We start from the raw sequence: 24,289 nt of genomic DNA on the forward strand, positions 1-24,289 counted from the left end.
TGAGTATGGGTGTATGTGAGTGTGTGTGTGTGATGTGCCACCTGCTGGCTTCCTCCTGTAGAGTCCCCTCTTCCAGGTCATCCTGTGACATCCTCTCAGCCATAAGCTCATGGCCCCTGCAGAGTAGGACTGAGTCCCAGCTGCTGTCCCGACTGCCTCACCTTCTCCCAGCCACCTCCCTGCGCCCTGCACCTGCCCCGAGTTTGAGTGCCAAGGTCCCTGGGCAGGGACCTGTTGTGTAGCATGAGTGTAGGGCACAGGCAGGCCTCATGCTGGGTGCTGGGGTCATGCTCAGCTGGCCGAGAGGCCGCACCTCGCCTAAGGCACCCATGCCATCAGACCCCCCAGCCTCATGCATCAGAAGGCTCTTCTCCTGGAATCACACCAGGAAGCACCCCCTGGCCCTACTCAGGAGACGTGCACCCCTATAGCATCAGAGGCTAACAAGGCATTTTGATGAGGATCGTATTGTGTGAGCCTCGTGGGCTTCCTTCTAGGTGGAAATAAGAGCATTCTGGTCCAGGTCCAAGAGCGCTGGTGGCCCCGAAGCCTGGCAGGTGGGCTGGCTGCCCCAGGAACTGCCCTAGGAAAGCTTTGGGCCCTAATGTAATGGCCCCAGGGGATTCCTGGGGGCAAGGTAGCTGGAATCTGGGTCCCGAGAGCTTTACAGCTCATCTGGAGATGTGGTCGGGAGAGCACGCAGGGCTCCTGGTTTCTGACTCTGAGAACAGGGAAGTGGTGGCGGTCCCTTCCACCTCCCCTCACACCGGTGTCCAGGTGGCTTCTGAGCAGACGGTTTTAGCACTCCTGGGAGGTGGACAGGCTTTGGAGCAGGCAAGTTCAGATCCTAGGTCCATATTGTGCTCGTGATTGTGATTTAGTTTGTGTAAAGTGCCCGGCACGGACGGAGCGCTCGGCAGATGGGAGACACTGAAGCCACTAGAGTGTGGTTGTTACCTTCTGTCCCTTGCGTTGTGACTCTGCAGGCCCAGAGGGGCTGTCCTTTGCGGGCAGAGGCTGGGGCCAAGGCTGGCTCTGGAGCGGAGACCCTCCGTGAACCTGTGGCTTCACTTCCCGGCAGGAAGCACAGGGTCTGCTGCCTCCGGAGGGAAGAGAGGGGGCAGCCGTACTGGGCCGAGGGCAAGGCAGGTGCAAGGGGTCCGTGGTGGATCCCCAGGGCGACTACCCGCCCCCCCCCCACACTGCCCCCACGCGGTTCTCTCTGGTTCGAGTCCTCCTCGCCCAGTATCCACGAAGGGCTGGAGGCGGCTAGGAAGCGTGTGCGTCTTCTGAGGTGGGAACCAGCCTCTTCTCCTCCTTTTTTTTTTCCTTTACCATGACGCCTGTTGCTCATAGGTACAAATCAAACGAAGAGTATGTATATGTGCGAGGCCGCGGCCGAGGGAAATATGTTTGTGAGGAGTGTGGAATTCGCTGCAAGAAGCCCAGCATGCTGAAGAAACACATCCGCACCCACACTGACGTCCGGCCCTATGTGTGCAAGCACTGTCACTTTGCTTTTAAAACCAAAGGTAAGAGACAGTCAGCTGGAGCACTGCCCCGGCCCACTGTAGGGAGCTCCCCTCCAGGAGCCCTAGCACAGAGCTCAGAGGCCCGGACAGCTCTGCCCGCCCCCAACACTGCCTGGGCTCCCCAGTGGCAGAGCAGCCGGCTCCAGACTGGGCCGTGGCACCCCCTGGCTGTCCCAGCCTGTCCTCTTGGATCCCACACAGCTCCTCCGCCTGTGTGCTCCCGCCCACCGCCGCCTGGTGGCGCTCTTGCACACGGTTCCTGGTTTTCATTTTCCCTCCTCACCCTGTCCTGTTGCATGTCTCCTTAGCCCTTGATCCACTGAGCTGGTGAGCTCCAGCATCCACACTTGTCACCACCACTCTTGCGACTCCATTCCACTCCGAGCCACTTAGCACACTCGCATGGTCACTTCTCATGGCAGAGCTCGCCCCTGCCTCCACCCGCCTCACCACTCAGACCATGTTCCTGCCCACCCGCCCAGCTCCTCTGCAGCTCTCAGCACAGGCCTGCCCGCCCCCCGCCCGGCTGGCAGCCCTGACCTGCCCGCACCGGCCACGCCCCGAGGCAGGCTCAGCACAGGCTCTGGCAGTCATCTGAGAAAGGAAGAAGGGTCCCGCTGCAGCTGCCCGGACCCTCGTGTGAACAAGTGAGGCCGAGTCCTCCCCGCGCACTGTGTTGACTGTTCCCGAAGGCTAGGCAGGGAAGACAGGGCTGCTTGCGCATCGCTTCCTGGTAGCTGAGCGGAGGGACAGAGGTGAAGCCCAGGAAGGCTTGGGGCTCTCGACCCCCCTGATGGCTTCAGCCTCTTGTGCTTTGCAGATTCTTGGGTCAGGGTTTGGGCATGAGGGTCCTGCCTCCCCCCTTTGAGCACGTGGGGGGCCTCCATGCCGGCCCCCACTGGAGCCACGTGGCATTTCCGCGGACAGAACCTGAGAGCTGATTCAGCTGTGCCACTTGTTGATCTTTCTTCTGTTGGTCAAGCTGCTTCTAGCCGGAGAGGTCAGGCCAAGCCCTGCAGAGTTCGCCAGCCTTCCTCCCTTCCTTTTCCTCTTGCTGGCCCCCTCCACTCTCTCTGGACCAGGTCCGGGGCAGCTTACCACATCCCCTGGCTCACGGCCCCTCTCTGCCCAAGCTCTGTCTCTGCTCTCCTAACCCCGTCCACTGACCCATGCCCTCCTCTGTCCTCTGGCCATCCTTCTCAGTGGACCTCAACCTTTCCCACCTAGGTTTTGGGTGGCATGGAGGCGCCCTCCCTCCCACTTCCTTTCTCTGATCTTCTGCTCTCTTGGCGTCTCATAAACAATGTTCCAAAGGGTCCCCAGAGAGGACAGATAGTCCTGGAGCCCGGCCCCCCGCGTCATGGGTGCATCCAGCCCCAGAGCCCTGCCAGGTCCAAGGCAGCGCAACCCAGCATGCCTTGGCCCTGGATGTGGGCTCTGTCCCCACTGTGTCCCCTACAGTCCCACTCCCTCTGATCTTAGGCGGCCAGTGGAATTTTATGGAAGAAGAGAGATGGGAATAGTTGACTGATAATTTAAGTAACAGAGTAAAAAGCCTCTTGTCCAAAACACCCTTGAAGGTGAAGAAAGCGGGTCCCCCCCAACCAAGTGACTGTTAACGCTAGAGCTGTAACAAGAACCTAGACCCCTACCTCAGGTCATCACCCCCATCACCTTCCTCTCGGTGAGCAGATCCCTTCTCTGGAAGGAATGGCAAAATCAGGTGACCGATCAGGTGGCCTCCAGAGTGGGTCACAATGGCTGTCCCTGTTTCCAGGCTGTGTCCAGGGGACCACCCTGTTCTGCTCTCGGCGTGAGGAGCCCAGTCCTGAGAGTGCATCCCAGCCCAGGGCCATCCAGAGCACACCTGTGTCCAGCGCCCACAGAACCATCTCGGGGAGCCTTCCCCCTGCCATGTGAGACTAGAAAAACCCATCTGACTAAGTTCCCAGCCAGAGCAGTCTCTCCAAAGAGGGGTCCCTGTTCAGTTGCCCCCTGCCTTTGTGGAGAGAAAAGGCCTGGTCCCTGGCAGGAACACCTCTTTTCCAGAGCTCTTCCCATTGGAGGCCCTGCCAAGCCTATCCGCAGTCCCTTCCTGGGTCCCTCTGAGCCGGCACAGAGCCCCGGAAGGGCCAGAGGGCATAACCTGAGCAGAGGGGCTGCAGACCCCCCGCATGCCCTGGGCCGTGGCATCCCGGGTGTGCAGGCTCGCCCACACTGCCCCACAGGCCAGGCCCAGGAGGCTCTGTTCTCAGCCAGTGATCAGGGAGTGTTCTGAGCTCTCTTCAAGTGCTCATAGAGGCTTCCAGAAGACAACACCTTCAGAGCCAAAGCAGTAAGCGGATCTGAAATGGTGGACTCTCAAACTGTGACTGCCGAGAGGGGCCGGTCAGGGCTGGGGTGGCCAGCTGCAGCAGAGGAAGCTTGCTCGTGGCTGTCCCTGCACGTGGGGAGTGAGGGACGGTGCAGGACGCTGAGGCTCCTGTTCCTCCAGGGCCCATTCGGCCTCCTGGAGCGATGCGCCTTCAGCCATGGCTCGGGAACCTGCGGCGCCTCCTCCCAGGCTCTCGGCTTCCTTCAGGCTGCACACCCTCCCTCCCCTCTCACCCCTGGGCTCCGGCTGGGCCTGGTGCTCCGCAGGCCCCTCCCGCACCACCACCTGGCTGCGCCCAGGCCCAGGGAGCCCTTCCTGTCCGTCTCTGTCTGCCTGTCTGTGTCTCCGTGTCCGTGTCAGACATCGTGGCGGCAGCTCGGGCCCCTGGGCGCGAGCTGAGGCATCTCGGGGGGGCGGGGGGCACATGGGAAAGGCGGCCAGGATGTCCCTGCGGAGGTCGGGGGGTCCCCTTTCCTCTTCTCAGATGGTTCCCGGATGCCAGCGGGGTGGCTGTGCCACGTACAGGCCCTCGCACCGGTCGCTGCAGGGGACAGCGGTGACAGCTGCGGGGGCAGAAGGAGGGCGGCGGGTCCGAGCTGAAGGAGGCAGAGTCATTGGCTGATGCCCTCGGCAGAGGTCCCGCCTCTCTTCCAGACACTCACCATTTTCCATCCGCTTGCCTTTCCTCCTTCATTCCAGGACTCTGGGGCCTGTGGCCGGGGCGGGGGGGACACGACTGTGAGAAGCTGTGGGCTGTGCCCGGCAAGCCGAGGCTCTGCCCCTTGACAGAGAAGTGATGTCCGAGCCGAAAAAAGTCTCCTGCTGCCACGGGGTTCACCTCCCTGAGTTCACAGAAGAGGCCAAGGGAGGGGAGGTCGGGGAGGGCACCGGGAAGCACTTGGGGCTGCTCAGCCAGGTCGTCTCCTGTCACCCACACCACACGGCCTGTCCCAGCAGAGTCCCCTCAGACTCCCCGACTCCTCCCTGCAGCCTCCAGGGGCCACCGGCACCTTCTCCTGGAAGCCCTTGAGCCCAGACCGGAGGGTGAAGCCATCCGCCTCTCTGTCCACAGCCAGCATGGCGCCTGGCAGAGTCTCTGGCACCCAGTACAGGGTGGTGGTCATGCGGGCAGGGCTGGGTTCCCGGCTCGGGAGGGCAGGGGCTCCACGAGGCGAGCGTCTGCTGTGTGCCAGGCACACTGTGCTGCCCTCTCCCCACACTGGCCCATCCGCTCCTCCCAGCACCCCAAGAGGTAGGTATGACTTCAGAGTTGCGGCAACGGGAGCTCAGAAGGTTAAGAAACTTGCCCAAGAGCACACAGCTCGCAAGCAGCAGAGCCCAAACTCAAACCCGGGGCCAGCAAGCTCCTCGACCAGCCCGGGTCGATTCTGCCAGTGTGCAGCAAGCAAGACCCCTGGAGCCCCCAAACCTGGTTCTAGACGGGGCTCTGTACAATCGGGGGGCCTGGGCTGGTGGGTTTACTGTGCTGGTCAACAGGAGCCCTCCCGCGGCATCCCAGCAGCTGAGACAGTCAATGATCGTGTCTAACGGCATCACGGGGCCCAGAGTTAGAGCAGAAGCAAGAAACCACCCTCCCCCCACCCTGGGCCTGGTGGCGCTTGGGTTCCATGGTCTGTGAGGTTCCTTCCAACACTTTGCTTCTGTGATGAGGAGAGCATTGCCCATATGTGGTGATTGTGCATCCATGGTGTGCTCAGCACTTGACTGTTGAAAAGAGACCTAAACCTTCCTGACGGAACATGTATAGCAAATGATGTAATAGCCAGAATGAGCAGTGTGAACAATCCTCTGTGGTCTGGGGACAGTGTGCCAGTCCCAGGACCTCAGGAGACCGCTGATATCTCTGGCCCATGGAAGACCCCAGCTGCCTTCACCAGCCCTTGACGTCCTACTCAAGCTTTACTTGCTCATGACAGGGCAGAGGCCCCCAGTGTTAGGTAGGGACCCTTGGGGACCCTCTGGCCCCAGAATGCTTCTGGAAATTCTGACTCTGCTTTCCCTTTGGCCAGGAGTAAAAGATCCAGGTTTCTGTCTGGTTATAGAAGGAAAATCTGAGTGGGGAAGGGTACAGTCACAGACTAGGAGTAAAGGGAAGAAAGGAAAGAAACAAGTCCCCTTCCATCCCTGCTGCCCTTGACCTACGTACCTCAGGGAATCCCAGGTTAAGGTTTCCATCACCTTCTCAGCAAAACCCTACAAATTCCTTAAAATTCTCAGAATGATTACGAAGCACCCTTTGGTTCACCCGTGGACTCTCTCCTATTCTACCCACCCACCCATCCATCTATCCTCCCATCTAGCCATTTCTCCCATCTCCTAGTTTGTCTTCCTATCCATATATCCTTCCATTTCTTCTCTCGTCCTGTCTGTTCCTCCTATTCTCACATCTGTCCTCCCACCAATCCATCCTTCCATCCACCTGCCCAGTCCTTTATCCTCCTGTCTGCCCCTCCTGCATGTAGCCCCTCACCCGTGCAACCCAACCAGCCACTCTCCCATTCACCCCTGCCTCTCCCTCCTCTCCAGTTCTCCAGCTCCCCACCTGTCTATGAGCCCATTTTCCAACTATCCTCCTATTTATTTTTTTCATCTAACCATCTATTCCCCATCTGTCTCTCCATGCAGTGCCCTGTCCATCTGTCCATATTCTTCCTGTTCTTCCTTCACTCCATTTTTCCTCTTATCCACTTACCCATCTATCCGTCCGTCCATCCATCCATCCATCCATCCACCCACCAGTCTCTCCATGCATCGTTGAAGTGTCCATTCTTCTCTCTTCCATCCATCTAGTCAAACTTGCCAACTAATAAGCTCAGTGAGACAGAGCACCTGACTCAGGGCACTTAGGATTATCATATGAACCATCATGTGCAAATGTAGCAATCTGCGGGCCACAGTGAGACCATCACAATTTGGAGGTGGCTGCTGAGCCCAAAGGAACATCCTGAGGCATCTGGGGTGCTCTGCCTCTCCTTCCCAGGGTGCTCCTGCCCGCAGAGGTTTATGGCAGAACTGCCGCCCCTGCTCATCAGCTGTGGGGCTGGACGGACCGCTTAGGGCAGAGTCAGGGATGGAGTGAGCAGAGCCTTTGCCCAGCCCTCCCTGCCTGTGTCTACACAGCACAGTGACCTGGGGGAAACGGAGGCCCAGGACAGGACTTCTCTAAGGAAGGTAGGGCTTGGGCCCCAGCTTTGTGGCTCACAGGTCCCTGTCCAGCAGACTTCCCTACACCTTCTGCTCTTTCTCCGTTTCTAACAGTAACTTTGTCCTGGTTCCTCTTCCTAAACCCTGTGGGTTGCCACTACGTGTGGCCTCAGTTGGAAGGGCATCCTCAGTACCCACCCAGCTCATCGGTTAACAGGGGCCCTCTGGGAATCCCAGCATCTGAGAAGGCCAAAAATCCTGCTCAATGAGGGTCACTAGCTGCTGGGCCCAGAGTTAAACCCAAAGCGGAAAAACCTATTACACATGAGTTGTCTTTTTAATTTCTTTTTTGTTTGTTTTTTAACCAGCATCTCGCTTCCTCATTACACCCTCTGCCCTCTCCCAGCCCCCTCCCCGCCCTCCCCCAGCTCCTGGGTACTGTCCTGAATGGTGGCTGTGGGGCTCCTCCCAGCCTGAGCACCTGGGTGCAAGGATGTCCCGGCAGCCCCCCCCCCCGGCCCCCCCCAGCCCCTGCAGCCCAAGGGGCCCTGACAGGTCTTCGAAGCCACAGCCTGCCCACCAGGCACTGTGTCTGTGAGCCCCGGGCCCACGCTGGCCCCCTGCCCCGCGGCCGAGCCTGAGTCCCTTCTCATTTCTTTCCAGGGAATCTGACTAAGCACATGAAGTCGAAGGCCCACAGCAAAAAGTGCCAAGAGACAGGGGTGCTGGAGGAGCAGGAAGCCGAAGAAGGTAACCAACTGCCACCTCCCTCCTCCCTGCCTCTTCCCCCCACCCCCCGCCATCTCCCCCTCTTCCTCTGCCTGCCCCTCCACCTGTCCCCATGCCCTCCCTTCCCTTCTGTCCTCTCCCTGCTCTCTCTCCCTCTTCCAGGCCCTCCCCTACAGTTTTCCCACCTACTGGGAGAGAAAGGTTAAATTCACAGGGGGGTCGCCCCCGCCTCTCCAAACACAGTCCCTGCCGTGCCATCCTAGCGAGTGTGCGCTGCCATCTACCAAGGAGCTGGCACATGCCTGACACCTTGCAGGTGCTCAGTGAATGTGTGTTGAATAAACTAGCACATGAGTAATCGTGGTTAACATTGCCCGAGCACCCACTCTGTGGCAGGCGCGTTGTAGACACGTGCTGTGAATTATCTCATAAATCCTCCCGGTGATGCCGTAACGTACGTACTCTTACACACTCCCACACCCGCACCCACACCTCCATACTCTGGGCCTGAGCCTGACACCTGGGTCTTTTCGAACTTGGGAAGCTTTCAAGAGAGCCAAAGCCAGACCTGACAGCCCCTTGCCACCTCCCCATCTCATCCCACATCCCCAGCACCGCACCATGGCCAAAGTCCTCCATCAGCAAGAGGCACCTTAGAGCCTACTTCTGGAAAAGCCCAGCAGAGGAGAGGGGGAGTCAAAGGCCCTGGTCAGCCACAGCTTCCGGGGAGGAGGCCAGAGGGACTGTGGCAGGTGGACAGCGTCTCCCCCTCCCCACCCCGGGCAAAGGGAGGTCAGGGAGGCCAGGGGCATTCCTCCTGTACCCAGCAACCCTTTGGCCAGATTCCCTAAAATCAGAATCAGGATTTAGAGTGTGACAAAGGGCGGTGTGTATGTGTGTGTATGTGTGTGCGTGTGTCTTTGTTTTTCTGATTTCAAGATCTATTTACAGTCTTACAAAAGAGTTAAAGCACGTTTCCTTTTAGGAGGAATAAATCACCTCTACTGAGCTGAACACAGTGAACATGGGGCTGTTGCCACCAAAATGAGAATGTGGGGTTACCATGCTTACCAGAATGCACGTTAGGCCATTTACACCTGTTGTCTCACTGAGTCCTCATAACTAGCGGTAGAAACTTGTGTTGCCCCATTTTAGGTTGAGGAAAGTAAAGCTCAGACAGGTAAAGGCGGCTGCTCAAGGTCACACAAAATGCTGGCTGCACACCACCCCAGTGCCTGGTGGGCTGGACCTAGGGGAGCCGGAGCCCGAGTGCAGAGCCCACCCTGGGTGAGAGTCAAGAGGTTGCAACTTGCACCTCACTGAGGGTCCCCTGAGGGACCCAGGGCTGGTCCCTGCCCCTCTCCCAATCTCATTTTCCCAATGAGGCAAAAAAGGATAACCATACCCACCTTGTTTGAGGATAAAATCAGTGCTATTTGTTCTAGAAATATTTACTGAGCACCTGCCCTGTCCCAGGCTCTGTTCGAGCTGCTGGAGATCCCACAGTGAATAGAACTATGTTTTATTCTGGAAGCTTACATTCTCGAAGGGAGCAGGGCAGTGAACAAATGCGGAATAGGGCAGGGTCAATGAGTAGGAAGGAAAAATGTGAGTGAGGGGCTGGGAGATGTGGGGAGGGTTCACTCTGGTAGGTGTGAGCAGAGAACTGTGAAGGGAGGGGTGAGGAAGCTGGCAGGGGTGGGGGTGGGGGTCTGGGGAAAGGCTCTCCCCGCAGAGGGAACAGAAGGTCCAGAGCTCCCGAGGACCCAAGTGGGGGGAGATGAACTCAGAGAACAAGGCCATAAAGGTCAAGGGACTGGCTTGGCAGTGCAGCGGAGTGATGTCCCCCAGCTTTCAGTGACTCTGTGTGCAGAGGACGGTCAAGAAGGGGTGCGGCTGGAGGCACTCGTCAGGCCGAGCACACGTTGGCTTGGACTGGGTGGAGGTGGGGAGAAGTGGTAGGGTTCTGGAAACATTCTGCAAGTGGAACCGACAGGTTTTGCTACCACGAAGGGGGACTGGTGGTGGCATGAAAAAAAAGGAGCCAAGGATGAGTCCGAGGTTTATGGCTTAAGAAAGTGGAAGGACGGAGTTGCCACTTCCCATGATGATGAGGAAGGTTCAGGGAGGAGCCTGTCTGCTAGACACCAAGTGGCGCTGGGGAGCACAGCCTGGAAACCACTGCCTCCCTGTGGCCAGGTCCCCGCCGCAGCCGCGCCCCTGACAGTGAGGAGGTTGGGCACCAGCGCCACCGTGTGGCCAGACCCCCTCGGCGTCCTCGCAGGCTTCATTCTGCATCTCCTCCTTGGTCCCAGGCCTGGAGCTGGCTGGGCTTTGTGGATGGAGCCTTGCCGGTGATCCCAGCAGTGGACTGGCAGCGCCATGGGGGGCGCTGGGGATGGGCCCCCCAGGCAAAGGCATCCTATACAGCCCTGCAGGAGCCCGGTCACAGGGGACCCTTGGCTTCCATCATTCCTGCCTTGGGTGCCTAGGGCAGGCCACTCTGGGCCTCCATGTCCTCATCGGTAAAGAGGCTGTTTAGGAGCCCTCCCTGCTGGATATCAAGGGGATACTGGTCTTGACTCTCCCTCACTAGTAAAATTACTCCTCTGACCATCAACCGTGAGATGCTTGCAATGCTGATCATCTGCTTGGGGTATGGGGGTACTTGAGATGCCTGCTAAGTTTCATTGCGTACTTACTATGTGTCAGACCCTCATTATCCTCCCACCAGCTTCATGAGGCGATTTTTATTGCTCTTACCCCCATTTTATAGATGAGGAAACTGAACATAAAGTCAATTATACAACATCACACAGCAAGGAAGGGTAAAGCTGGGATCCAAACCCAGACCATTTCCTGCTTCTCGGTGCATAAACATCATTTTCATACTGGCAATGTAATAATGCAAGGGTTGTAAACCTTAGTCCTGACTCAGCCACTATCCCTTGGCTGATCTTGGGGAGGAAGCCCTTGCCCCCTCTGGGCCTGGATTTCCCCATATGTAAATGAGGGGTGAGGCTAGGCTAACTGCTGGGTCTGAAATAGGTCTGAGGCAGGGCATGGGGCACTGCAACTATGTGTTTTGCATACCCTCCTCCCCCCATCCACATCCCTCCTTCCTTCCCCTCTGCTCCCGGCTGCCAGGAGACCTGCCCTTGGTCCCTTGGCCCGCCCTTCACCTGCCAACCCGTTTCACCCCATGGTTTTTGACCCACCATCATCCACTTCAGGCGTCTTACCGCTGCATGCTGAGCTATTCGGAAGCACGAATGCTAGGCTTTCCAGCCCCAGGGCCGCTGGGCATGGTGGAGTTTGGAAGCCCGGCTGCAGCCATGGTCCGAGTGAGCTTGTGTGTCCAGCTCTCTTGGTCGGTGGTGGAATGGGTGCTGGTGTGTCCAAGTGAAGCGGTGGGGCTGGCGATGCGCCCAGAGAGGGGCCAGCAGGACCCAAACCCTCAGGAGCCTGACAGGTGGGCCAGATGTTAGCAGAGCTCTCCCCCGAGTCCTGACTGCTGCCCATCTCAGAGATGCCCACACTAGACTGGTGTCATGTTCGAAGTGACCCGGCTGGTTGGGGCTGCCCCACCAGCAGCCAGACCAGGAGGTGTTCCAGAGCTCCATTCCCTCCTGGCTGGGGGCGGCAGGAATTCTGCAAGTGCAACAGGTCCTTTGGACAAGAGCAGCGGGGATGGGACCCTGCTCCGCCGCTGAGGCCAGCTTAGCCACCACCTCCCCTCGTCCCCCCCAGAGGCCAGGACCTGCCCCCTGCCTGATGCTCCTGGGCCAGCCAGCAGCGGCCTGGCCATCGTGGCAGATGCGTGTGTAGACTGAGCGCGGCTGGAGCTGCTGAGCCGGCCAGCCTGGCTGCTGGGTCCCAGGATGATAGATTCCTTCATGAGCGTATTGTGGAGCCGTAATTACTTGAGCCATTTCTCTGTGCCAGGTGTGTGTTTACTCCTCCTGGCCAACCCGGTGAGGGAGGTGAGACGGTCACATTCATTTGACAAAGTGGGAGATGACAGCACAGCAAGGTGACTTCACGGGCTCAGCGGGGAGCCAGCACTGACATCCTAGTGAAGAGACAAACTAACAAAAAGGGTTGTCTCCTTTGCTAGGGTTCAGTCCCAGCCCTGGGACTTATCTTACTTGAGCGAGCTACTTAATCTTGCTTACCTTGGTTCCCTCATCTGTAACATGAAGATAAGAACAATGCCAACCTCCCGAGATCATTTGAGGACTAGATGAATTAACACACGTGAAGGTCTTAGAAGGAACCTGGCACAGGGTAGATTACAAGGTAACTGTTGTTCACTGGGATTCTTGATGAAGTGTTCCCATACCTGTGGTGGGGGCCCGGCTTGCAAACAAGGACACGGGCACAGAGGGCAGCGTGTGGGGCCGGCTGTGACCCCAGGGTCTCCTTTGTCCACCCCTCAGGAACCAGTGATGACCCGTTCCAGGACTCAGAAGGGCGAGAGGGCTCAGAGGCCGTGGCGGAGCACCAGTTTTCAGACCTGGAGGACTCGGACTCGGACTCGGACCTGGACGAAGACGAGGATGAGGATGAAGAGGAGAGCCAGGACGAGCCATCGGGACCGGCCTCAGAGGCACCCCCACCTGGCCCACTGGCCCCGCTGCCGGCAGACTCCTCCCCCGGTCCGGGCCCTCAGCCCCCAGATGCCACCTCGGGCAGCCAGGCCACGCGGGGCAGCTCGGGGTTGGAAGCCGAGCGCTTGGCAGCCGGCAGCTGCTCCATGTCCAGCCAAAGCGCCCTGTGCCTCCCCCGGCTGGGACCGGCCCCTTCGGGCCCCGTGGAGAAGGACACAGGCTCAGCCCTGAGCTCCAAGGCTGTGTCCCCAAGGAGGCCGTGGTCCCCAAGCAAAGAAGCAGGCAGCCGCCCACAACTGACCCACAAACACTCACTAAGCAAAAGCGACTCGTCTCCCCAGCGACACTCACCGGCCCGAGAGCCACAGGCCTCCGCCCCCAGCCCGCCTGGCCCCCAGCCGGGCCCTCTCCCTTGTGGGTCTCCACGACTCGAGCTATCTCCTCTCACCCCCCGCCCCCTGGGAAGAGAACTGCCCTCTCGAGCGCATCCGCCCCCCGAACGCAAGGGGGCCCCAGACCCGGGCCCCCCCAGACACTCACCCACCAGGAGACGGTCCCCAGGCCAGGCCGACTCACCACCACGGTCAGCGCTGCCAGGGAAGTGGGCCTGGGCTGGGCCGGGCAGCCCCTCAGCAGGCGAACGCAGCCCGGGCTCGGGGCTGGCCCCGCGGGCTCTCCACCCGCCCGCGCCTCTACCTCACAAGCTTCTTGGCAGAAGCCCCGAGACCTGCGCCTCCACGTGGGTGAGTTCCTGCCCCTGAGCAGCTGGGCTGCTCGTCCCTGATCGGGGGGTGGGGAGGGGGGCTCAGTGCACTCCTGCACCCCTCCCTGAGGCATCAGACCCATAGCTACACAGCCCTGCCAGCTCGGTGATTGCTAACAACATAGCAGAGGTTTGTGGGGCGCCTCCTGGGGCAGGCACCACGCTGGGGCCCCCGAAGCCGGCCAGGGTGGCCTCAGAAGCAGCAGAGCGTGGGCGCTGGGGCTGGTCTTGGATGCAGGTGGAAAAATGCTGGTGCCATTCCCCTCCCAGCCCCCCGACCCCACATCTCCAACAGCCCTGTCACCAGCAGCCTCAGAGACACCACAACCAACGCCATCCCTGCCAAACCATCAGCACTGTCACTGTCCCCGTCCCCAACGCCATCTCTGCCGTCACTACACTAACAAGCCCTGGCCACCGCCGGGTCAGCTCCATCAGCGTTGCCACGTCGGCAGCCCAGGACCATCCTGTCACTGCCACCACCATGCAACACCGTCACTGTCAACTTACCTTTACCTCCCAGTGCCTTTTCTGTCACCATATTGTCATAACCCAACACCACCCTTCACTACCAGCAGCATCGACACCATCAGAGGCTCAAGCTCCTGGAGGAACACGGGCTGCGACTCTTTCCTTGGTCTTTAATTTTGGGGTCACATTACAATTCCTGATGGGGTGGGAGAAGGTAAAGAACCTAGAGTGGGACCTCATATCCAAGGGTAGAGTTGGGTCAAGACCACTCTAGGAACAGGAGAGGCAGCAGAACCAAGATAGAGGGTCAGGCGCATGGCGGTCAGGCGTGCTGGCCAGAAGCACGAAGACCATGGGGCCGCGTGTGCTCATGGTCACCGCGGGGCTGGGGACAGCCCGCCTCAGAGAGTGCACCAGCACAGGGAAGCACCACGGGCAGGGAGTCGGAGCTCAGCTCCCGCCCCAGCTCAGCCAGGACTCCTGTGTGGTCTCAGGCGAGCCCCTGACCCCTCATCTTTAGGCCTTGGGGTCTCCATGTGCCAGCACGCAGCCCTTGCCTTACCCTGTCTTATTTTCTGACCCCAGCAGAAGGCCGCATCCTGGAGTCCCACCTACTCACCTGGCCCTGCTCATCCTCCCTCCTCCCGACCTTTCTCGGCCCCCCATGACTTCCACGGCCACACCCCAGCCCGGACAGAGGAGAACGTCTTCAGCCACCTCCCTCTGCACTCCCAGCACTTGAGCCGTGCCCCGTGCCCCCTGATTCCCATTGGCGGGATCCAGATGGTGCAGGCCCGGCCGGGGGCCCACCCCACCCTGCTGCCGGGGCCCACCGCCGCCTGGGTCAGTGGCTTCTCAGGAGGTGGCAGTGACCTGACAGGGGCCCGGGAGGCCCAGGAGCGAGGCCGCTGGAGTCCCACTGAGAGCTCATCAGCCTCCGTGTCCCCTGTGGCTAAGGTATCCAAATTCACACTCTCATCGGAGCTGGAGGGCAGGGACTACCCCAAGGAGAGGGAGAGGACGAGTGGGGGCCTGGGCAGACCTCCTGACTGGGAGCCCCGAGTGGCTGAGGTGCCCGCAGAGCCCGTGCCCACCCACAGCCCCTGCACCCCGCACGAGGCCTCGCCCCGGCTACCCCAAGGCCACAGGCCAGAGTCCTGGAGCCCCCGCTTGGAGTCACCACACACGTTGGCCAACCCCGTGGCCTCCACCGCCTCGCCCCTGGACCGCAGCAGTTCCGTAGGCTGCCTGGCAGAGGCCTCCGCTCGCTTCCCAGCCCGGAGGAGGAACCTCTCTGGGGAACCCAGGACCAGTCAGGGCTCCCCCGAGCCCTCAGGAAGTGGGGGGCCTGGGGCACTTGCACACCAGCCCAAGGACAGGGGCCCCCCAAGCACTTAGCCTCTCTCCGACTGCTTCAGCATCTGGCTTCCGGTGTTCAGCAACAGACGTTTCCAGCCAGCTTCCTCGAATCATCTCGCTCTCATGGGCTCCCTCTCCCATCTGTCCATCTGTCCAAGCAGCTTCTGCTCAGCCCCCAACTGTTCTATCTTCCCACGTATGCAGTTACCTGTGCCTTTTTCTATACCTTTTGTTGCTTGAAAAGAAACAAACAAAACACACGCACACATAAAAAAAAAAAAAACCATGAGGAGTTTGAGGCTGTGAATATTTTGTGCTTTTTTGAGAAAGGGTATAGGTGGGGCCTCAGCCTGGGCCACTGTGGTCTGCAGCCACCCCCCCAAGGCTGGCAAGAGGTAGCCACTTGCTGAGGGAAAGGGGGATGCACTGAAGGAGGAAAAAAAAGGAAGAAACTTTTAAAAATATATAATTAAATGTAAAAGCAAGCACTCCTATGTACAGATGTTTATGGTTCCTATTTATTGCTGCTTCATTCCACCCCATTCCACCCCAGCTAGTGGCCACGCTCTCTGCCAGCAGAAGGGCCAGTGGCCCATGGCAGGGGGCCACAGGCAGGGGGACCCCACTCAGTCTCCACAGGTAGGCCCAGAAAACCCCAGTTTTCTTTTTCCTAAGGAAAAGAAAATATTACCTTTCTTAGGATTTCAACACAAATAAGAGGAGCAGATAGGAGGTAGGAGCTTGCTGGTTTCCCCCAGGGCTCCCTGATGCCCAGGTGGCCTGAGTTGTGGACCCATCCTGGCATCCTGACAAATTCCCCCAGTCCCCCACCCTCAACCCCTCCCCTCCACCCCCCACCCCTAGCCCCTAAGCTGCGAAAGGAGCCCTGACTGTTCATCTCCTGGTTCCCAAAGCACCTAACTGAGGCCTTGCTTCAGGGCCCCAGCTACAGGCTGCCTCCCTTGTTCTAGAAACTACCCACAAGGCCGAAGTGACAGGGCCCAACCCCTAGGGGTCAAGATCCAAGGTGCATTGCCTTGCCATTCCTGAGGCTGGGGCTTGGGTTTTGTTGCATGTTTGGTCCCTAGGGTTCAAAGGGCCCTATTTCTTCCATGGCTGGGCTTTTCTAGTGCTCAGAACTGGAAGTTTATAGGGACCCGTTTCTGGACCTCTTTTCAGCAGGACTGGATTCTGCCCCTCATCCCCACCCCACACATTATCAGGTCTCCACTACCCCCAGGAAATACCCAAAACCATGACTGGTGGGAACTGCCCAGGCCTGTTTGTTGGCTTAAATCTCTTTAAAAATTACATACACACACACACACACACACACACACACACACACACACACAGAGGATGGTATTGGTACTTCTCCCAGCCTCCTCAGATTCTCTTGACCTAGAAGTATTGTCCTAAGTCAACGGAATTCTTCTCCAAAGCAATCAGTACTAGCCAGTATCTCCTCCCTCATCCTCGTGTCCTCCCTCAAGAACCTGCCCTATATTTTCTGGGGCAAAAACCTGCTTTGTAAGAAAAATAATATGACCAGAAATTAAAATCCCAATTTGAAATATAGAACTCATGTTTACCCTGCCCTGGGAGAGGCAGGTTTTCTCCCAACCCTCCAGAACTTTCCTTTCGTTTCTACAAAGGGGGAGAAAGCACAGGGACCATGGTCCTGGCCCACCCAGGCTAGGTGCTGAAGCCGCCTTACAGAGCCCGGAATTCCCTGACCAGTCCCAAATCCTCAGCCAGGCCATGTGAATCCTGTGCCTGGGGCCTCCTGAGTTGTTGAAGTTGTGTAGACAGGACACCGGCTGAGGCCCTAATTCCCTCCTCTGCCAGTTCAGGGCCTTTCCCTCCCTGGCCTCTGCTGAGTAGACAGGCCAGCCCCAGCTTCCGCTAGGACACAAACCGGACAATAGGGAAGGGCTTCCCTGGGGGTCTGCTGGGCTCCAGGGTGCTGGGGGTGAGGTGAGCCGGCAGTTCTCAGCTGCCTGGCCCAGAGTCCGGGGCTCCCGCCCACCCGGGGAGAAGGCCGGCAAGCCCAGCCTTGACTATATTGGCGTTGTTTCGGCCTCACAGGAAGTGGGAAGGTGTCCGGCCCCAGTTACAGCCCAGGCTTCCCTCACCCTCACCTCTCAGCCCTACCAGTGGACACTTCTAGCCCTGGGGCCTGGGAGCTGGATAAAGGGCATTGCTTCAGCCCAGGTTTGAAACCTTCCTGGGCAAGATCTTCCAGCCCAGACCTACAAAGTAGCAGACGGGGGTTTCTGCAACCCGTGCGGAGCCCCTGACCCTGGGCGTGGCCAGGCCTCTCCCCCCAGCCATGCACCCCTGCTCTCCTAGGCGTCATTCCCCTGTTCTGGGACAGGCTGCCAACTGAGGTTTCCTTCCTAGGAGACCCAGTCATGGACAATGTGGCCACCAGGGGAGAGTCCTCGCAGCCACTCAGGCCCACAGGCACAGGCAGAGGGGACAGGGACCGGGAGTCACCGGAGATCCGTTTCTCAATGACAAGGACACAATGCACAAACAGAATCTAGCTTAAGGGCTGCTGCCCCACACCGATCCCCAGAGGGATGGAATCAGTGCCACCAGCTTGGGACAGATATCACTGGGCACAGTGCTAACCCCTCCTGCTAGACTCTAGCCCTGCTCCCCTGAGCACAGAGGCCCCAGCACACACACCTCCATAATTTGGAAAAGGACACTCACTCCATGCCCTCCCCGGGGCCCCCTGCCCCACTCCCAACCACTCCCACATTTGCAGTTTGCGTGTGACGCTCCTGTCCCTGTTAAGAGGGACAGTACCAAGAGCAGTGCTGATTTGTTGCCATAGACACCTGTCGGTGCTCTGTCGAAATGTGCCAGCCAGCCATGCCTCAGTCCAGGCTCGCTCTGGTCCTTGGCTGTTGGCACTGTGGCTGGAACCAAACTGCAGAGGTCTCAGAGCCAGCCCTCACCCTCTGTTGGGAATTCCAAGACAGCCCCCAGGCCAACCTCCAGGATGCCCTCCACCCTCAGCAAGCTCAGGGCCATTCTGGGTACTAACCCCGTTCCTCTCCGAGGCACTGTTCCCCAGGCCCACCCCCTGGCTCCCCCCGCCCATGGCTTGCACTCTGGCCCAGCCACAGAGACCCTCCAGGATGCTGACGACAGCAAACTGCCCACTCTCCCTTTTCCATCACCTCCAACTTCCAGACCCAGAAGTCCCTCTGCTTCCCTCTGTGGGAAAAAGTCTGAAAGAATTAGCTTCCGGATCCCTGGAGCCCCTTTCCATTCTCACCCTGCACTTCTGAATAGGAACCAGCAATATATCTGAGCTGAACTGCTCTCCAGTCCTTTCTCCAGAAAAATCCTCCTTAAAGCAAAAGTCCTGCCTCAGAGACAGATCTGCAGCATCGAGCAGGGGGAGAAAGTTCCCGAAGGCCTGTCCCCCAAATTCTGCTTCCGTGTTGTGGCTCCAGTCCGCTTTTCCATTAGAAAACCGCTTCGGCACTTATGATCACTTTACTAAACCTAGTGTTTAAAGAAAAAAAAAAAGAAAGAAGAGAAAAAAACAGAAAAAAGAAACGTGTAGGCAAATGTAAGATACATGTGCTCTGTAAGATAAATATTTGCCTTTTTTTCTAAAAGGTGTATGTATTCCGTATGTGAAGTTGTCTGTAGAGAGTTTCTATGTTCTTAAATGGCAATACATTCCAAAAATTGTCCTGTAGATATGTACAGCAGCCACACTGGGATGGGGTAGTTTTGCCTGTAATTTTATTTAAACTCCAGTTTCTATACTTGCATCTTGCAATGTCGGTATGGTATATATCAGTGCAAAAGAAAAAAAAAAAGTCAACAAAAAATCCATGCAGGTCTAAAGCACAGAGTCTGATGTACAAAAGGAAAAAAATGCTCAGTATTGATGTGTGTGACCTTTGTTGTAAATTACATCTGTACTGTGAATGAGAGGTTTTTACAAGTATAATAATTGCCTTTATTACAGCTCCGGCTGAGTGTTCAGCCTGAGGATATTTTTTAAAAAAAAACACACAGCACGTTGGAATAAATTTGAAAATCCCAACATAGCCCTGCTCGCCTGGCTCATGGTTTTTCTGGAGGGTTGTAGAATGTCAGAGTTGGAGGGATGCTTGGTGTCTGGAGTGCTGCTTTACTATACAGTGATCAGGCCCAGAGGAGGCATGTGAGCAGGCCCCAGACACACAGCCTGGGCCTCGTGTGGCCCCTGGCTTCCAGGCCTGGTGAGAAGCACTGGGTACAGCACCATTATGGTCTGGGGTCTATGTTTCCTGGGGCTGCCATGGCTAAAAACAACAGAAATCTATTGTCTCTGAGTTCTGGAGACCAGAAGTCCAAAGTCTGGGTGTGAGCAGGGTGGGTTCCTTCTGGAGGCTCTGAAGGAGGGTCCGATCCACACTTCTCCCAGCTTCTGTGGCTGCAAGTGAGCCTTGGTGGGCCTTGGTTTTTGTAGCCCTGCCTTCCGCCCGCCCTCTCTGTAGGTTCCCTCCACCGCCCCTTCTCTTCTAAAGACACTGGTCATGGGATTTGGGGCCTACTCTAATCCAAGATATCTCATCTCTGGATCTGTAACTGAATACAACTTCCAAATTAAGGTAGCACTCACAGGTTCTGGGGACTGGGGCATGGGCTTCACTTTGGAAGGCCATCATCCAACTCACTACAGAGTAAGACCTGGAATCAGATCATGACACAGCCCCCTACTGCCTGTGTGACCTTGGGCAAATGACACAACCTCTCTGGGCCTCCATTGCCCAACTGTAACGTGGAAGGTGGTTGTGGGGATTCAATGAGATGGTGTATACAGGGTGGCTAATGCAGCCTTGAACAGAGTAAGCCTTCAAAAATCTCTGAGCAGGCGTGGCATGAGGGGCTGGGGATACCAGGGAGAAAAGGCAGGCATGGATCCCCACCTTTCCCTTTCCATAATGATTTGCTGAGCACCAGTGAGGGGCCGATGGTTGGATACAACAGTGGGCAAAACAGTCCTGCCCTCCAAGAGCTTACATTCTAACACATCATTGCATGTACATTACCTCCTAATGACGTCATTAATGACCCAATTGCAGTGGCCATAATTGCTGTGGCGGGAGAGAACAAAAGCTCTCATCCAGACTGGGTCTGAGTCGTCCTGGAGACCTTTCTTGGAAAACACCTTAGGGTCAGAGAAGGAATTGAAAGCCATGAGAAGGAGCAGCCCGGAAGTTCAGCACTGAGAACCTAAGAGGCTCTGTTTCAGCAATGAGGGGATCGCTGCTGACTTCGGGGAAGTCTGGCCTAGCACGGTGCCTGGTGCTTAGCGGGCCCTTCACAGGTACCGCTGGGTGTCGAATAAAGGGTGGGAAGTGGGGACAGCAGATCCGGGACACCTTCCCAGGGGAGAGTGGGGCAGTAGTGGGAGGGGGCATATGGGGCCCAGGGAAGAAAGATTCGCAAGTGCTGCGGGGGGAGGGGGGGGGAGTTGCTGATGGGAGGGAGATGGTGAAAATCAAGTACACACACACACACACACACACCCTCCGTTGTGACCCACGGGAAGAGGTGCAGGGAAGTCAGTGCCTGCTGGGTGAGAGGAAGTTGAGAGCATCCCTGCGGAGGGACTTCTCTGTGAAACCGAGCGGGGAGGGGAGCAGGAGAAAGCCGGCCAGGGGAACCAGGCACTGAGGCCCCGGCTGCTCCCCGGGTGTGGTTTCTCCCACGGTGCTCAGCAGCCGGGATGCAGGCAACCAGGTCGGTGCGTCAGGGTCGGGGTTCTGCCCAGCCGGGGGACAGAGGGACAGTGGGGTGCGGGACATGAGACTATGGCAAACGAAGAGGTGAGTTATGCCAACCAAATTCACGGGCTGGGAAGCACATGTGTGGCTGATACAGAGAGAGGCCAGTGGTCAAGTGACAGGGGATTTGGATGAAAACAGAAACAGCTCATTCGCTCATTATTTCAGAGGCGAGCCAGGTGTGGCAGAGGGTGGCTGGCCTCCGGCGAGGCTGCTGGGGCGCAGGGAGCCAGGAGGCCACCGCAGAGGGACAGGCCAGGGGACGAGTGGCCGGGGCGTGGAGGGCACCTCTGGTGACTGCAGGGCCTGGGGGGAGATGGGGGCTCTGAGCCAGGGAGTAGGTAGCAGTCGGGAGAGGAGCTGCCTGCCACAGAGACAAGCACCCCCGAAACTCCGGGGCTGACTCGGCGGAAGCATATTTTTCCCCTTGGCCACACTTTCGATGTGGGTCAGCAGGGCAGTTCTACAGATCCCAGTCGCTTAGAGACCCAGACTGATGGAGGCTGCATCTCCGTGCTCCCCTGACCTCAGAGGCAGAAGAGAGTGCTGTGCTCCCTCGTGCTGACAAATAAATCCTTCCAGCTGGAAGCCCACCTCCCTCCGCTCACATTTCAGCGGCCAAGGCAAGTCACGTGGCCGGGCCTAAGGGACGAGACCCAGAGCCCCTGGAAGCGACCCTCACGATAATCACACAAAGCTAGGATGTCCCGACGTCAGAAGTGCCCCCAGGAGCCCAGCAGATGTCAGGGGTGGCAGGGGGCAGGGCGGGGCCGATGACGTCAGCCTCAAAGGTGCTGGATTTTTCCAGGCGGTTAAAAAAAACCAAGGTCTGGAAGGGGCCCCAGAGAGTGAAGATGGCCTTTGGCATTAGAATCGTGGAGTGTGCAAGGATGACGAGCCACCAATGGAGCGGCCGCGGGACAGCAAGTCCTTGTGGACCCTGGGTCTCAGTCCAGGCTAGTGGGAAATGTCCCAAACAGCCCCACGGAAAGAAGAGCATTCGTGGATGCCACGCCCTGTGCCTAGCATTTTACAAACCTGATTTGCAGTCCTTATGACAACCCAGGAAGATGAGAGTTACTGCCCCCATCCTTAGAGGAGAAAGGACCACCACCAGCTGCAAGTGCACAGCTAGTCAGAGGTAGCGTGAAGACTGACCTGACTCCAGGGCAGCTCCTCATGGAAGCCCGTCGTGACCTGAACTCTGGCCCCAGGGGGGAGCCCTGGGTCTCAGACAGCTCACCTCCTCTGCCCAGGAAGCAATGGGACAAGGTAGGCCCAGGCTGGGGCTGCTTCCCAGCAGCTGCCTGGTTTCTCAGCAACGCCATCTGGTAGCCACATGGCTTCCCTGTGACAGAGGCCGAAGGCCGAAGGATCAACCGGCAGGTGCCAAGGTTTGGCTTCCCATACTCGAGAGCCTGAAAACTGTGTGTGAATTCTCTGCAGGACTCGCCACCTGCCCTCGCCCACCTGCCACAGGGCCCAAGGCCTCCCAGTCATTTACACACATCCAGGCCTCCCACAGCTGCTCCCTACGGGTCATGAAGCACTTTCCCTTTTGAAGTAAGGCAGGACGGGGCACACACCCCCATTTTTCATGTGAAGACTCGAGCCCCAAATCACACCCTAGCAAATGGCAGGGCCACTGACCTAGTGAGACCCTGACCCAGAGCCTCAGGAGGACATAAGCTGCTGTCTGTGGCCACAGAGGCCTTAGCCAAGCTTGCCTGGCTCCCCATCCGGGGTTGGGCTGACCCTGCCCTCATCCTAAGGCCTGGACCCTCTCTGGGCTCAGGACCTGGAGACTCCTGGGGCCAGGCCACTGCAGGCAGGACAGCTTTAGAAGGCAGGCCAGCCTGAGATGGGCATGAGTGGAGAGAAATGGGCAGAAGAAAGGGTCAGGGGAGGACAGAGGGCAGCTGAGAAAGAGCAGACTGGGGCTGACTGCAGGGGCTCATCACAGGACAGGGGGGCTTGTAGCCCTATCCTGTTTATAGAGGAGAAAGCCTGGGGCTCAGACAGATGCGGCTGCCTCCCATGGTCATAGTGGTAAGTGGAAGAGCTGGGACTTAAAACCAGGCCCTTATATTTGGGAAGTGGTTGGCTTCCTATGGAAGGAGAATCTGCCTCTTTGCTACTGAGCAGCCCTTGAATCTGCGTTGGGTTTGGGGTCCCTAGCATACATTTCCCCTGGTCCCATCAAAGCCTCAGCCACTTTAGGGAGACCCAGCTGCCCACTGCCCCCTTTTATAGATGAGAAAACGGATGTCCCGAGCCGAGGAGGGCTTGGCCCGAGGCCAGCGCTAGGATTCCTGAACCCTCAGCACAGCCACCCGCACACCCTGCCCACCCCTCCCCTACCCCAGGCCCAGGTTCACCTGCCTGGCTCTCCTGCCTTTTTAGGAAAGGAAAAGAGCAGCCCTGGTGGCAGGCAGGCTAGTGGGCAGGCGGCCATGCTAATCCACCAGCTCCCGGCGGCTCTGGTTACCGTGGTTTGGGGCCCCGGCAGCCCCGGCTGGGAGTGCCGGCTCAGCCAATGGGTGCCGCCAGCTGAGCTACCCTGCCAGAGCCATACAAGGCCTTGCTGCGGCCCAGTCTCAAGCCAGCATAGGGCAGTCCCAGCGCCGGCACCCGCCCCGCCCGTGAGCCTGCCAGCCCAGCACGTCCTCGGACTCTGCCTAATCCAGCCTGGGAGTAGGCAGGGCTGTGGTGCACGTGCACCAGGCCCAGGGCTCCCCAGGGTCAGGAAGGTGGCACCACCAGGGCAGAGGCCAGAATTGGGGCAGGAGCCTAGCTAGCAGCAGGGAGCCCAGCTGGGGTCAGGAGGATGGAGCCCTGGCACGGTCCAGGCTGAGCCATCTCTCGACAAGATGCCCTTCTCTTCCCATCATTCTTTTGGCCTGACTGGCCACCTGTCCTGCCCTCTCTGGGAAGGGTTTCAGCAAACTTAGTGTCTGGTTCTTTCTGGGATCTTCCCAGGGTCCAAGCCCTAACTTACCTAATCCGTCCTGAGTGTATATGCACCTCTCAGAATTAGGGGTGTCCGTGAGTGTGTGCATGTTGTGAGAGTCATATACATATATGTCCCCTTGTGGACCTTGTGGGGCTCCCGCTCACTGCTATGGGCCTGGGCCTGGGAGGGTGGAAGCAAGTAGGGAAAGACAGCCCCTCCCCAGCAAGCTCATTCCATCTGCCAGCTCATCGTGTCTTTAACTTCATGCTCACAAGATCCCTGGGAAATAGGAAGGTTTGGCCCCATTTGACAAGCAAGGAAACTGAGTCACAGGTTATTTGCCCAAGGTCAGGGTACCAGGTTTCAACCCCAGAGCAGTCTTGACTTTAGACCACCATACATGCAGACTTCTTCCTCTGGGAATTTCAGATCTTGGAGGGACAGGGCGGCCACTTGGGCCAAAGTGCGTATGCAGGAAGGAAAATGGCTGTCCGAGATAAGGGAATCCTTTGCGCCTGTGGGGGGC

At 58.1% G+C, this 24,289-nt stretch overlaps 1 protein-coding gene across 3 annotated transcripts in view; it reads left to right on the forward strand.

Annotated features, from left to right (window-relative positions):
• HIVEP3 (HIVEP zinc finger 3) overlaps positions 1 to 19,085 on the forward strand; it is a 446,808-nt gene extending 427,723 nt beyond the window's left edge. For all 3 annotated transcript variants that reach the window (XM_032431558.1, XM_032431566.1, XM_032431577.1), the window contains 4 exons: positions 1,357 to 1,532; positions 7,735 to 7,821; positions 12,240 to 13,153; positions 14,230 to 19,085. In XM_032431558.1, the coding sequence (XP_032287449.1) occupies positions 1,357 to 1,532; positions 7,735 to 7,821; positions 12,240 to 13,153; positions 14,230 to 15,042 (1,990 nt within the window). In that variant the 3' untranslated portion in view covers positions 15,043 to 19,085. The remainder of the gene's footprint in view (positions 1 to 1,356; positions 1,533 to 7,734; positions 7,822 to 12,239; positions 13,154 to 14,229) is intronic.
• Positions 19,086 to 24,289: the final 5,204 nt, after the last annotated feature.

This window comes from Phoca vitulina, unplaced genomic scaffold (genome assembly GCF_004348235.1).
Source record: "Phoca vitulina isolate PV1807 unplaced genomic scaffold, GSC_HSeal_1.0 scaffold2, whole genome shotgun sequence".
Lineage (NCBI taxonomy): Eukaryota > Metazoa > Chordata > Mammalia > Carnivora > Phocidae > Phoca > Phoca vitulina.